Source organism: Hemicordylus capensis, chromosome 4, assembly GCF_027244095.1.
Source record: "Hemicordylus capensis ecotype Gifberg chromosome 4, rHemCap1.1.pri, whole genome shotgun sequence".
Taxonomy (NCBI): Eukaryota; Metazoa; Chordata; class Lepidosauria; order Squamata; family Cordylidae; genus Hemicordylus; species Hemicordylus capensis.
In genome coordinates, this window is record NC_069660.1 from 49712853 (window position 1) to 49727820 (window position 14968).

Below are 14968 nucleotides of genomic sequence, written 5' to 3' on the forward strand. Positions count from 1 at the left end.
ATAGAACAACTCTTTCCCCTGCTAAAGGAACTTATTTTGGGAGACTGAGTTATATTTGTATAAACATTTACTTCATGCTTGTACTGTTTTCACTTAGAGGTTGGAGAGGTCAGGTGTATGAACTTTGCTTTTAAAGAGAATGTACACCTATTCCTGAACTGTTGGTTCATAAAAGGATTAGTAGAGTAGGGCTTACTCTGCCTTTTCCCAGTACACATGGGTAATTTCATAGAACATGATTCTCCTTCTGGAAAAGTAAATAACATGCTTTTATAGAAAGAATGTGTGTGCACAATCCAGAACTGAGATAGATCCTCTTAAATTACACGTATAAAAGTATCTAATGTAGTTTGCTTTGTTCATGCAAAGGAAGCCTGAACAAGGGAAGGAGATGATCTTTCACTATGCAGTATTTGACAGAAGTAACTGGAGGCCCCAATTACCTTTCCTGTGTATCTTGGGCTCAGTGAAATGTGTTCAAGAAAGAGAGCGCAGTGAAATGTGTTCATGAAAAACTGACAGTGAGTTTGCATGTAGACTGCAAACCATTATAATAAGGTGACTGTTTTCTTAATGAAGTGATGTTAACAGGTCTGTGACTATAACTACTTTTTAAATAGTGTATTCAGTCCCATAATTGCTGCAGAAGTGCCCCAGTTTTGGATGTTTTAGCATATTCTACTCCAGAACACTTACTTAGCACAGTAGTTTCCTCTTAAACTACTGGTTGTAGTTTACTGCAGGAAACATGCATTTCTCATAGTAGACTTTACACTAAAGCCTTCTGGACCCTTCACCATAGCCTTTCCTAATTGTAAGGCAACATGCAAATTGTCACACTGGCCAAGGCAGATATCTGCTAGGGAAGAGATGGACTTCAGTACCTTTTTGCCAAATGTTATTTGGATAGTAAGATAAACATATAATCTTTGCTGCTTGTCCTTGGTGACAGAAAAAGATGCTATTTTGTCTTGTCACTTTTAACAAATCAGAAATTTGGGTGAAGAGAAAAAATATGCTCAACGTGATTTTCATTCCATTGGTGGACGAACATTTTCTCAGTGGTTCTATGTAGCCAATAGCCCCACTGACCTTAGGCTAAAAGTTATCGGCAAATGTTCCTTCCCAGATTATGGGAATAGCGGTGGGGGGATTGTCAATGTTTTCATATTTCCAATATTGACATGAGTCTTTGCAGAACAGCCCAAAAGCATTACATGAGTATCTCAGTGCTTAATAGCTTGCTCACTTACTGCTTCAGCATGCCATTGGGTCCTGGTTATCTAGGGGACAATTGCAGTTGGGTGCTGGTTGTGTAGCATTTAAGTGTTGTCAAATTTGCTTTCTCAATACCAGCATTGGCTTAAACTAGAAGGAACACACTAGCCAGGAAGTTATTCATTATAATAACCTGCTAAACTGACTTTTATAATGTGTGACATTGTACCATAGGTTGATGACATTGTATTCTTAGGAATGAACATCAAACTAGGCAAAAACAGTCTATATTAGACAGGACTGACATCCATTCATTGCACCTTTAGTGGTCTTAGGCAGCATGCTGTGAAGTGGTGTCTTTATATATCATTCATTGTAGTCATGCTTTAATTCTTATTCTCACTGAACCTCATGTGTAAGATGGTAGTGATATTCTATATAATGTGTAGAGTAGCATTCTTTTCAATTGCTTGCAAATCTTCATCCTTATGCATACTGTGTAAGGTTTTCTGAAGTGAGTGCTTGCTCCCATGATCAGAAAGATTGCACCCCCACCCCAAGTTATAGTTATCTGCTTTTCAAATACTTTACTAGCTCGAAAACAGCAGTCAGTTTGGCAAAAATGATTTCACATTCTTTATACTGCTAAGGTCCTGCTCTCTCTCAGTCCCAACTGGTCCAGTTGTACTTCACTGCAAGCTTATCCCTGTTCAGTGAACTGTAGAACAAAGTTCACCGAATATAGAAGGAACCACTCTGTGGTAATTTGATGAATGCCAATTGATTACCACACCATTGTTTGGAAAACTATCAGCAAAGCAGATTTTATTTGGACAGAAGAAATTATGAAGAGCTGTTTTGTTAGGATTTGCCAGAGTAGCATTGGACCTATCACGGATATGGAACTGCTTTGAAAGAGCAGAACAAGATTTTCCTGAAATAGTCTATTAAAATTCTTGGTAGGGAGTTTCTGGACTAGATGCAAACACTATATTTGCAGGAAACATTTTTTTTCAAACCCCACCATTTGATCATATGATCTAGTGCTCATTCAAGATTGGGGATGTGATTTTAGCCAATTCTCTCTTCTGCTCCCCATGGAAATTTGGTACTGATTAGGGATGTGCATGGAACCATTTTTTGTGATTTGATTCAAATTTGATGATCCACAAACCGGTTTGGTTGAACCAACTGGTAGTTGAAGACTTTTGTTGAAAAGTGGGATATAAATAATCACTTGATAGTTCTGAGATTTGCAGTGACATGGATGTTCTACTAAATATTAATTATTTTTGTCAGTGTCCGAACATTCACCTGTCTGCCTACCTATTCTTTTTTAATCAAAGTTTTCAATTTCCAGTTACTTGTTAGTAGCTTCTGTGTGTTTCTTCTAATGTTGCCACTGAGCTAAATAGTGCTGTTTTCTTTAAACATATGCAATTAAATAAATTATTGTAAATACAAATGGGGCTATTGGCTGCATAAATCCACTGAGAAAGTAGTTGCTTCATAGTGGACTGAAACTCATAATGGACCTCATCTGGTTGTCCATTGGTGTTGGGGGAACTTGAGAGATGCCTCCTCCTGCCATCGAAGACAGCAGTGTCACTGATCTCTTATCTTATCCATTCTGTTGTCTTGCCTGGTGAGCTACAAATCAACCTGTTTTCCCATGTACTTTGTAAAGAGCAAAGCTAGGTAAGTGGGCTCCTCCCACTTACCAACAGCATGGGTGAAGAGATCGTAAAGGAGAGTAAGGGTTTGATAATTGGTATACAGCATTTGACTATTCCAGTAATGTGGATAGTACTGTGATGAAGCATGTTATGGGAGAGAATTCTGTTTCCTGACAGTCTATACAAGCACTTATGCATTTTGGATTACTCCAAGTCAAATCTCTAAAATAATTTGCCTTGGGAGTGGAAAAGAAAAGGGAAACCCTCATTAAAAACTTGGGTTAATTCCATAGAGTATCTACAACCCAAAGTTATGTAGGAATTGAGATGAACTTTTCAAAAGAAAAGTTTACCCCAAGACATTTAAACACAATGCAGTGGCTTTTTCTAGGTTTATATGATACACCAATGTGTTGCGCTTGAAAAACGCATCCAATTGTTTAACTTGCGCTCATTAATCTTCACATGATTGCATATATTGTGGTGTCTGAGAGGCAGCAGATCACATTTATTCCCATAATTCAAAAATTATGTGTAAAATATGGAGCCTCTTCTATATATCTTGGGGTTCCCTTTAACACCAGGGTAGAAGTGTTGATTGCCTGGAGACTGGTTTTCTCTTTGCTTTGCTCGCAGCAGCATCTGACAGAATCAAGCAAGTGCAACGTTGAAACAATAACATTAAACAGCATTTAAGATGGCAATATATCTCACTAGATTCCAGGTCTGTGCAAATTTAGAGGTTGCAACTATTTTCTTCAGGATAGTGCTAATCATGGTGAACTCAATTTTTTCTATTGATGCCTAGAAGTTTTCTTAGGGCAGGGGACTATTGGCAAAATTTGATGTGGTTAATCCTGTATTGACAGGTTATGGTTTGGGAATCTGAGGAGGATTGCTTTCTACAAGGATGTTTCCTGTGGGTATCTGACACAGGATCCCTGGCTGCTGAGAGGAATACCATCCATAATATCTTTCTAATACCGTGCTAGGTAACCTGTTTAGGTTTGAGTTGACTGTCCAGTCTATGAATTACTGGAATCTTAATTTTCCAAATCACAGAGTAGAAAAGTGTAACTGTATCTCCCTTAAACCAGAGGCCATAAGTTCATGCTCTAATCTCTTTCAGGGTGGCTGGTTCCTAACCCACTTGTCCTCATGTCTTGGAAATGTGTAGAAAGTAGAACCCCATTGCCAAAGTAGCAGTATGAATTCGTATATAACACCTTTGGTTTCTTGAGATGAGAATCTGAGTCAGAATTCAGTGCAATTGCCTATTTCACCTTTGTGAATAATTTTTTTTAAAATATTTTAAGCCATGTAAAATCAAATGTGCAATAGATTATAGACAGGTACTGTTGGCACTGAAGATTATTGGTTTAAATCATTATTAAGAAATTAAGTGGTATGTGTTACAAAAGTATAGGTTAAGACCACACTAAATGAGATGTTAAAATGCATCATCTAGTTTGAGTTTTTAAGGGGGGGGGGTGCACAGGGCCCCCAGATCCAGATAGTGGGGCATGGCAAAGAGCTAAGTGATATTTAACCTTCCCGGGTCCATTTTCCTGCCCAAATATGGCCCCACCCCCAAACTGCTATGAGCTGGACTACCTTTGGTGTGGAAATGGCACAGAACAGGAGGGTTAAACAGCTACCTTCATGCCATGGCCCCAGTATGGATTGGGTCTCCATGGCAGCCTTTTAAAAAATTCATTGTTTTAATGTCAGATTTATTTGGCCCTTAAGAACCAATTGGGGCACTCCAATGATAAACTAGTCTGAGCAAATGGAAGTTAGAATAGTAATTGTGGGAATATGTACTATATCCTCTTAAAATCATACAGAGATTCCAGTATGGACAGAAAGGTATATTGTTAGGTAGTATAATATATCTGCATCCTTCTGGCATATGCACAAATCTACCTGCTGGTAAAAACTGACATTCCAAAACCAAATTCTCTGGGTCCTTGTGTCAGTTCCAAAGGGATATTTTGTTTTTGTTTTTTAACTGACATTGCTGTCACAATTTTGAAGGACCTGTATAATCAAACAGTTAAAATGGCTAAATAGAGTGAGGTAAGCCATTGGCTTCAATAATCTGTATCCATCTAAAAGTTGCATGAGGAAATGCTTCCAAATGCATGGAAGAGAGGGGCAATTTCCAGTGATCACTCCGTCCCTTCTGCAGCCAGCTGTGCTTCCTGGAGATGTGCCTCTGAGGGTTGTGGGACCCTCAAGGACATATTTTTCAGGAGGCACAGGTAGCTGCAAAGGGAAGGCGGGATAATTGAAACTCACCCCTTCCCTCATGCAGGTTGGAAATAGGCCATTGTGACTTATTCCTCTGTATAGAATATGTCTAGAACACACAGGGAATAGAGTGGAAGTAAAGTCGCATTAAATGCACAGTACAGAATCAACTACGAAGTTGACACTTCCACAAGTAACTTGGTAGGTATGGTTAGTTTTCTGCAGTTTCTTATGTTTTGTATTTTAATGATCAATGAAACTTTGCTGCTTATACTAAGAGAAAAATAAAATTTAAGATTTCATTAGCAGTGTGGTCATGTTGATAGAGGCACGATAGAAGCACACAACAATGTGTCTTGTTGGAGAGCTTATACAAATCCAGTTTGTCTCTTTGCTTTTAGGCATTGTATAAATATATAATGGGTGGCATCTAGACCTTTGTGAAGCAGTGCTTGGTCAGCTGAAGCTTCTTCCCTTCAGGGAAGGGACATTGAACTCACAAGGGTATTTCCATTTATGAAAGAATAATTTGCATGAGCACAGAACTTCTTCCATTATGGAAGGAGTTTTCACTGAGAGCATTGCTCCACAAAAGCTCTAGATGCTGCGTGCTGTCTCAAATTAGCAAGGAAGGTCCTGAAAGATAATATATCATTTGATTACATTAATGTGCATTAACAACTTGTGTTAATACTCTATTTGTATTAACTAAGTTAATTGGGCTTTTTATTTTCAAACTACGTGCCTACCCATCCACACATGGAGATAATTTCCATATGAAATTTATATTCCATTTAATATGAAATGTCTTTTAATATTTGCTACTTTTGAAGATTGGATATCTGAACTTAAGTTCTTTTTCCTGGTTCAGGAGAAAAAAGAGCAAGAGCAGAAGTCGTAGTCATGACAGGAAGAGAAGTAGAAGTAAAGAACGCAAACGAAGTCGTGATCGTGAAAGGAAGAAGAGCAAAAGCCGAGAACGGAAACGCAGCAGAAGCAAAGAACGCAGACGTAGCCGTTCTAGAAGTAGAGAACGTCGATTCAGAGGCCGTTACAGAAGTCCCTAGTGTGTTGCTATTTTACTTTAATAATTTTGAATTAACAATATTTTGACCAAGTAAAGTTGCTGGTTAGAATTCAGAGTTCCTCTGGAACAGTGCTAGCACAAATAATTTTCCCATCTCTCTCTTCACTGCAGCCCCAAGAGCCATTCCTGAGGGTCGAGGGACCCTCAGCAACAGGATGGGATATGGCATCATCTGAAGGGGGTACCCCCAGAAATTGATTGGAAGGTATCTCCATTTGGTTTTGGGGGTTACCCCCACCCCATCCTGCAGCCACCCGTACTACGTCCCATGCGTTACGCATGCTCTCCAAGTCTACATCTCTATCCTTCACATATCTGTGGAGGTGAAAGAATTGGAATCGTATGTATTAATGGTCAAGACCTTCAGTTTGCAAATAAATAGTCCCATGAATTAAAAAAAGAAAAGAAAAGGCAAAGCTCCAATAGCTAGGCAATTAAAATTTTATTGCCGCAAATAGAAACCAACAAATTAAGTAACCAATCAAATGATTCGGTGTTGATCTTAATAGCTAAAATGTAAACTTTGTGACTGTCTGTTATGCAGGTTGCATACCCTTAACCAGAAATGCCACATACCATACAATACTTAAAATTTTACTGAGATAAATGAACTTTAGCCTTATTATAGTCCAGGGACAGATCATAGGATACTGACAACACAAAAACAAATCTTACTTGATTTGTGCAAGTGTCATGAGAAATATAACACATCTGTAGTATCCTGAAAGCAGAACAGATTACAGCCAAAGGACAAAATCAACCACTTTCCATAAAATAAAATCTCATTAAGACTTTAGTGAATGCATTCTGGGAGGCACAAAACTGATAAGGTGATCGACAAGGACTTGAGGGCCAACACTATTTGGAATGGCTTTTTGGGGAATTTAAGGGGCTGCAGTGAAGAAGTGGGCGGGAGGTGGGGAGAGAATGGCTTATGCCAGGGCAATGGGATGCTACCCTATTATTTTTGTGTAAGGGGCTTCGAAGGAAAAGTAAAGCGTTTAAACTTCTAATAGCAACAGAAAATATTTGTTTCTATACTTTTAGCTTAGTATTTTTTTAAAAAAAATTGCAGATGGAATTTTAGGAGAAGGAAGCTCTTATTCTTCAATCTGTCTCACAACGTAATGTAATACCTGAAATAATAATATGACTTTAGTTACATGACACAAACTCTCATTACATTAGGTAATATTGTTATATTTAATCAATAAGCATCACTAGTGTGCAAGTGGTTCAGACATCACAGTTTATGCTGTGTATCCAAGCCTTGGGCTTGTGTGATTCCTTTGCACAATATGAGGCTGTTCTCTTGAGCAGCCAAGACATGGCTAGGGCAGCTAAGCCCATGCGTGGCTGCCTTTGGAAACTTCCAGGATCCAACTGGCTCCTGACAGCGCCTTGGTGGCAAACCCACCTAGGGAGCCCGCCTCTTAAACAAGGTTAAGGGAGCAAGCACTCCCTTAACCCCATTTATCCGACTGCATGTCAACACCTGCTGCTTTCAGCCGGTGCTGAAACACTTGATGGGTGCCCATCCATCGCTGGGGGGATCCCCATAATGCACTGTGCACTGCTGCAGTTTGTTGTGGGATTTCTGGGGGCAGGGACAACACATCCCCACGCCTCTGTGCTGGCAGGGCAGCGTATGCCCAGCACCAACAGGATGATCATCTGCATAGGAGGTAAGCTTTCCAAGGCTTCCTGCCCGCCCTTATGCTTGATCATGAGAAAGGCCCCCATGATTTGCAGTTTCCATCCCTGATTTCTTGCAAGCCATAGTTTGCTGCCACCCTGCAAAAAAAAACCAACCATCATGCTTTGGCTCATAAATTATAAATCAGTTTGCCTGCACACCAGGTTTGCAAATAATGATTTAATCCTTGCTTGCTGTCCTGGTTAGGGGCAAGATACGCCTTTTGTGTGAACCGTAATCTGCTGGATGTGGTTTGCTGCAAACAAGGGTTGAAAATTACTAATGGTGGTGCACAAGTTTAAGGGATGAAGAGTACATGAGTCGAAGGCTTGTGGCTGCTTGTTCTCATAATGCTAAACCATGTTTAACCATTATGTCTAAACACAGCCATAGACGGTAGCATTTTGTCACTAATTTTTTATTTAAAAATAAATTTCAAGATTGCGGTACGTAGCTGCCCAAACAATTCTGCTTGTACTCAAAGCATATGTCTTAAAGTGAAAGCCAGTTAACATTTGGTTTAAGAGAGCGTTTTCTAGTAAATAATTTGCTTTTTAATTTGTGGTGTTCTTTTTAAACCTAGTTCTGGTCCAAAATTCAACAGTGCCATCAGAGGAAAGATTGGCTTGCCTCATAACATCAAAATCAGGTTTCTTTTTCATTTATATTTTACTTTGGTCAGTTTCTCTGTGTTTTGTTACTTTCCTAATTCTGTATCTGTGTCTTTCACAGCAGACGACGATCCAGGAGCAAAAGTCCATTCAGAAAAGACAAGAGCCCTGTGAGGTATACACTAGTTTTCTGCTATCGAATTGAATTTGCTATGCAATATTGCGTATCTCACAGGATAGTCCAGTTGCCTGCTGTGTAAGTCCCATTCACAGCTCCTGACTTGTAGAACCTGCTCTCAATCAGTGTTAGTATGCTACCTCTGCGTTGGGTTAGATAGGGCTAATTCTAGCGTGATTGGAGAGAACCATTTGTTTTATTTAGTTGTCCTGCATAATGTTGCGGATGTTAGCATTGCCACTGAGTTTGCTGTTCCTAATTAGTGGTGGTGGGACCACTTCTGCTGGTCTAACTGGCAAGTTCTGTGAAAGGCAATTTTGATATGCCCTTTGAGGTGTGATAGTATCTTATTTGACATTGGTACTCTGCAAGTGCAGACATATAAAACACTTTCACAGAGGAGGAAGTGGAGAGTAAGGGTACGATACTAGTTTCTTCCTTTTAACTGCCTTCTCCATTCCTACTGATGTATCCCAGCTCCATGGAGATGACCCCTGTAGCCACTCTGCTCAAGCAATGAAGCAATAAGGAGAAACATATGAGTAGAAGGGTTGCAGTAGGCCTCCCTGATCTGTATTCAAAGAGCCAGCAGGCAAGAAGAGCCAGTTGGTAACAAGGAACTTGGTAGTGATTATCTGCAGATTCTCCTCTTGTCTCCCAGATTCATGAAACCAGCAGGCAAGTATTTTAGCAGGGCAGTGTTAGCTTTCCTATACGCTGAAAGGGGGTAGTTCCTTTCACAGGATTCCACAGAAGAGAGAATTGGAACACCACCCCCCCCCACCTTCTGGAATCCAAGGCTGAAAGAAAGCAAGTATGGAGCTGTTGCTTCTTTTTGGCCTAACTACTAGTCCTGATCCAATGTGGATCATGCAGTGATTTCCTGTTGTGAAACTTTGCTGGTGACAGGAAGACAGCACACATTTGCAGTTTCAGAGATTCCCCTGGATATTTCAGGAATCTACCTTATACTTGGGGAGCCCCCACTTGGCATTTCTACACGAAGGAGTCCTGCTATTAAAACATTGAGAGTAGCAGTGAAGCCAGGTATGGGGTTGCAGACTTGATAAGCAAGTGAAGTGCACACAGTATGTGAATGAAGTGCTGTTCCAGTTTAAGCCTCGCTTCCATGCTTCCTGCAATGTTGGATATTTAGAAATGTTGAAAGGGCAAATAATGTTGGAATTTTTCAAATTTGTAGAATGCCCCAGACTTCCGTCTCTGAGTGGTTTACAACAATATAAAACAGATAAAAAATGAAAACCTTTAACAATTAAAAACCACAGTCTATTTAAAAAGCTTGAGTGAAAAGAAAAGTCTTTAGAGACATTTTAAAGGTTGGAGACAGGGAGGCTCTTACTTCATCAGGGAGTGCATTCCAGAGTCTTGGGGCAGAGAAGGCCCATCCTTGCAGGCAGGTGGCAACTGCAGAATAACCTCTGCAGATCTCAGTGGACAGTGAAGCTCATAGCGAAGAAGACATTATCTTAAATACCCATGACCTAAGCTTTTGAAGGCTTTATAGGTTATAACAGCACCATGTATTTTGCCCAGAAACTTATTGGTAGCCAGTGTAACTCTTTTAGTATAGGAGTAACATGGTATCCCCGAAATGACCCGGAGACCAACCTGGCTGCCACACTCTGTACCAACTGCAGTTTCTGGACTATGTACAAAGGCAGCCCCACATAGAGCGCATTGCTGTAGTCAAATCTGAAGGTTACCAGTATGTGGTTCCCACAGTTCTAAGGTAGTTTATCTCAAGAAATTGGCACTTCGCCACTGCCTCAACCTGAGATACCAGGGAGAGCTTGGGATCCAGAAGTACTCCCAGGCTGTTTAACTGTTCCTTTGGGGGGAAGTGTGACCCCATCCAGGAACAGCAGATCAAAATCATGACAACCCCCCTGCTGGATCAGGCCGAAGGCCTTTCTAGGTCTAGCACCCTGTTTCACACAGTGGCCCACCATATGGCTCTGCGAAGCCCACAGGGTTAGAGGTGAGGGCATGCCTTCTCTCCTGCTGTCGCTCCCCTGCAACTGGTATTTAGCAGCATCTTGCCTCTGAGGCTGGAACATGTCTCTTGAGTTCCAACTCCGCACAATAAGTACCTCTGTTTTATCTGGATTCCGTCTCAGTTGGTTATCCCTCATCAAGCCCATCACTGCCTCCAGGCAGGAATTTAGGCAAGTTATGCCCTCTCCTGATGAGATTGACGTAATCTCATGTAGATGTTAAAAAGCATTGAAAACAATATGGAACCCTGGGGCACGCTGTATAAAAGTTCAGATTTTGAAGAGCAACCGTCTCCAAGGGACACCCATCTGGATTTTGCCCGAGGTGGGAGCAGAACCACTGCAAAGCAGTACCTCCCACCCCCAACCCCTTCAGGCACTCCAGAAGGATACTATGGCCGATAGTATTGAAAGTTGCTGAGAAGTCCAAGAGGACCAAACAGAGTCACACTCGCTTTGTCAATTCCTAATTGGAGATCATCCACCAGGCCAACCAAAGCAGTCTTTGGTCCTAATCTGTTTACAGTTACTCTACGATTGTATTTTAGTGTGGTCTGCATTCAAATAATGGCAAATGCAATACTAGATGTATTGCTACAGTATATTCTAATTTTGCCCCATGTATTGTCATATTTCTGCCCCTTCCCAGAGCTGTGCAGAGGACAACATTTATATGGCTAGAATAAGGGGAGTCACGCCTGTAAATTTTGAGTGCATTCTTTCACTTCAAAATACACAGCTATTGCTACATCTTAAAGTACTTTGAGGTTAAAAGTATTTCCTTTCTAATACTGTGCTTGTAGGTGTATACTCTAGTAAATAGGTATATTAAAAATCACTCATATTTTCACACAAAGGATTGTATCCTAAAAGGAGGAAGTTTTGTTTTTTGAGGGGTGATGCCCCACCTTTCACCAGTGTGCCACATGCTATCCTGCTGAGAAGCGTCCCCACCCGTCCCCGATCAGATTGAGGTGGGTAGGTTGCAGAGGGAAGGGGATAGTGGTAGATTAGCAAAAATCACTTCTCCCTCTTACACAAGTGGAACTTCTTTGCTTTTGCTGTGCGCACAGAGATGCTTGTAATTGGGCAGCAAAACCCGGTAGAACATGCTTTGTTACTGCAGTACCACATCTAACTGGTCGATCTTTCATCTATTTTACATATCAACTTATTGGAGTAGGACTCTTTATGACTTTATGTAGGAAAGAGCATTGGACCTTTCTGAGGGCAGTAGGTTCTATTGCAATTTAAATTGAATTCTGAGACATTGACATCTCATCACAGGGAGTTGTGGCTATGTTGTACATTTTGAAAACAGACACCATTTTTATGCTTTTCTACAAGTATGTGCTCCATCCATGTTTTAGTTCATTTTAGACTCACAGTTGTGTGTTCCAGGTAACATATTTGTAGTAATGCATCAAGCTGATGTCCTGTAACAATGTGTATCAGAATTTTAAAAAATTCTCAAACATGTCTTTTTAAATTTGAAATTAATGATCACTTTTACTTTTGTTTTTCAGAGAACCTATTGATAATCTTACTCCAGAAGAAAGAGATGCTCGGACAGTGTTCTGTATGCAGCTTGCTGCAAGAATTAGGCCAAGAGACTTGGAAGAATTTTTTTCTACTGTAGGAAAGGTGAGGCATCAAGGACACTAAAAGTTCTTCCAATAGTTATTTTGGTACTCTTAAATCAGAGTGGATCATACCAAACCCATATGCCAAACTTCTACTGAACTAGCTTTTTGTGTGTGTGTGTGTGTGTGTTTGTTTGTTTGTTTGTCTATCTCCTCGTTTCTATACTGCCTCAAACAACCAAACTTTAGGTGGTTGAGATACCTTAAAGATTTAGCCACTGAAATGTTGGGAAAGCCCATGGAACCTCCAACATAGTCAGAAGTGATCTAGTTTAAAGAGCTGTGACAGAGCCAAGCACAACTTCTCTTGGTACATAATTTTGATGATAAAGCTTTTAGAAAGTTGAATAAGTCAGAAAACTACTTCCCCTGTGTATTGGGCTTTGATGTCAAATGATATGAGATGAAGATTGATTAGCAGTGTACTACTGGAAGCATCAGAGTGCCAGGGTTTGGAACCAAAATGCATTTTCCTTGTGCAAATATAATTTAGGCAGCATCCAGACTAGCATTGCATCAGCAGAATGGGTCTCTGTGGATGCTAGTATGGATGCTGCCTATTGCACGTAGCTTGCATGATTCGCTTGCAGAGTTCAAGATTGCTTACATTTCTGGTGGTGTAAGGCACTGAGACTTGTGAGTTGGCTAGAATTTGAAACTTGCAGAGTCCTTATACCACCAGCTAGTCTAGAGAAAAATGCCTATTTTCCTGGTTTTAGATATGGTACCCATTACCTTGGTAGCAAAAATTTAGCATAATTTGACTAGTGGTTGAAGATGATCTTGTAGAATATAAAATGTTCTAATATATTATTAATATAATATAATATGTAGAATATAATTCTCTCTCTTGAGGGAAAGTAGGGTAGCTGTATGGGGCACTAAAGTGCCACTTCTTGAATGTTGAAGGGTGTTAACTGCTTGCATGTTTTCACATGTATTTTCACAGGCATATGAGCGTGTATATTCTTTTTAAAGGTTACTTCAAGCACTATATTTTTCTAGCCGGAAAGACTCTATAGATGAAAGCACAAAAATGTTATTTTGGCTTTTCACTGTGTGTACATATTGCAAAATAATGGTATAGTGGCATGTAGCTATCTTTATGCTTTTTCCTTCATGGAAGCACTTTCTGTGTGTGTGTTTGTGTGTGTGTTTAAGCAATATGTTTTAAGTCCTAATTGAGAGTCAGAATTCTTGGGAAACTGAATTATCTGCTGATTGCATGTGCATGTGAAGTTAACAAACCCTGGTAGTCATTCAGATTGTCTTAACTGTGTTAATGGTTTCCTTTTTGTAGGTTCGCGATGTTAGAATGATTTCTGATAGAAACTCCAGACGTTCCAAGGGAATTGCTTATGTGGAATTTGTTGATGTTAGTTCAGTGCCTTTGGCAATTGGACTAACCGGACAACGAGTATTGGGAGTACCAATAATAGTACAAGCATCTCAAGTAAGTTGGTGCTAAGCTCTGTATTAAGTCTAAGATCAGTTAAATCTTTTCATGTGCTATGTCTTCAAGATACTTTTATTGTGATGTGTATGTGGGGAACAACCTGAAGAGCTACTAAAATTTATGCAGGGGGCCGGTCCATATCCAGTCAAGTTTTTGGCTTTTTTCTTTGGCTGACAGCCAATCCCATATTTCAGATGGCTTTTTCAGCTCCTCTTGGTTTCAGAATCAGGGTGCCAGTCAGGCTGCAGGTGGAGGCTACTATTAAAGGAAAACCTAAAATTCCTTCAACTCATAAGACGGGATCTTTCTACTTTGGTAGGAGGGTAGGGACATCTGTCTATATATTTAATTCTCCTAAACGTACCTGTCGCTAGTACCACGCTTGGCAGCTCACGTGAGAGCAGCTGCCTGGGGGATAGGGACGCGGACAGGAGACAATGATGGCCGGTCGGCCGGAAGAGGCAGCAGACTGGCCTGGCCCTGGCCGGGCCGCTGGGAAGAGGTGGCGGGCTGGCTTGCAGGAAGATAGTAAGCAAGAAGATGAAGGAATGTTAAAACTTAAAATCACTTCTAGTATAAAATATAGAGTAAACTGGAGGGCTTCAGATAATATACATGTCTTGTTCTCTACTTTATCAATATAATAAGGCACTTTATTGTTAAATGTGTATGCTACCTTTCACTTTGCCCCCCAGTTAAATTATAAAATACCAAACCAAATACCATTCTACTCCCTAGCTATATGTGAATAAGGAATAACCAGTCAGTTGCCTGCAAACATCCTAGAACAGCTTACTGTTAACACCCTGTATAATAATGTGTACTCTTTAATTGAATAATTATTTTTCTAGGCAGAGAAAAACAGAGCAGCAGCAATGGCTAATAACCTACAGAAGGGTAGTGCTGGGCCCATGAGACTCTATGTAGGATCATTACACTTCAACATAACGGAAGATATGCTTCGTGGAATCTTTGAGCCATTTGGCCGAGTAAGTTTTCTTATTGGAAGTGTATGTAAATCTAAAAGATAAACTTAATTAGAACCAGTTGGATGTATGTTTTTGTTATGGAAATTGATATTGCAGCTGAAAAATTGAGTCAGTTTTAACTTGTAAAGTCCTAAAAGCTTGCATCT

General features: G+C 40.2%; 1 protein-coding gene across 4 annotated transcripts in view; it reads left to right on the plus strand.

The window, feature by feature from the left end:
• RBM39 (RNA binding motif protein 39) overlaps positions 1 to 14968 on the plus strand; it is a 41342-nt gene that overhangs the window by 11172 nt on the left and 15202 nt on the right. For 2 of the 4 annotated variants that reach the window (XM_053244022.1, XM_053244021.1), the window contains 6 exons: positions 6019 to 6213; positions 8514 to 8579; positions 8663 to 8716; positions 12261 to 12378; positions 13678 to 13830; positions 14685 to 14822. In XM_053244022.1, the coding sequence (XP_053099997.1) occupies positions 6019 to 6213; positions 8514 to 8579; positions 8663 to 8716; positions 12261 to 12378; positions 13678 to 13830; positions 14685 to 14822 (724 nt within the window). Of the gene's footprint in view, positions 1 to 3903; positions 5349 to 6018; positions 6214 to 6450; positions 6575 to 8513; positions 8580 to 8662; positions 8717 to 12260; positions 12379 to 13677; positions 13831 to 14684; positions 14823 to 14968 lie in introns of those variants that run through there. The other 2 variants (XM_053244023.1, XM_053244024.1) reach the window with 2 other exon arrangements.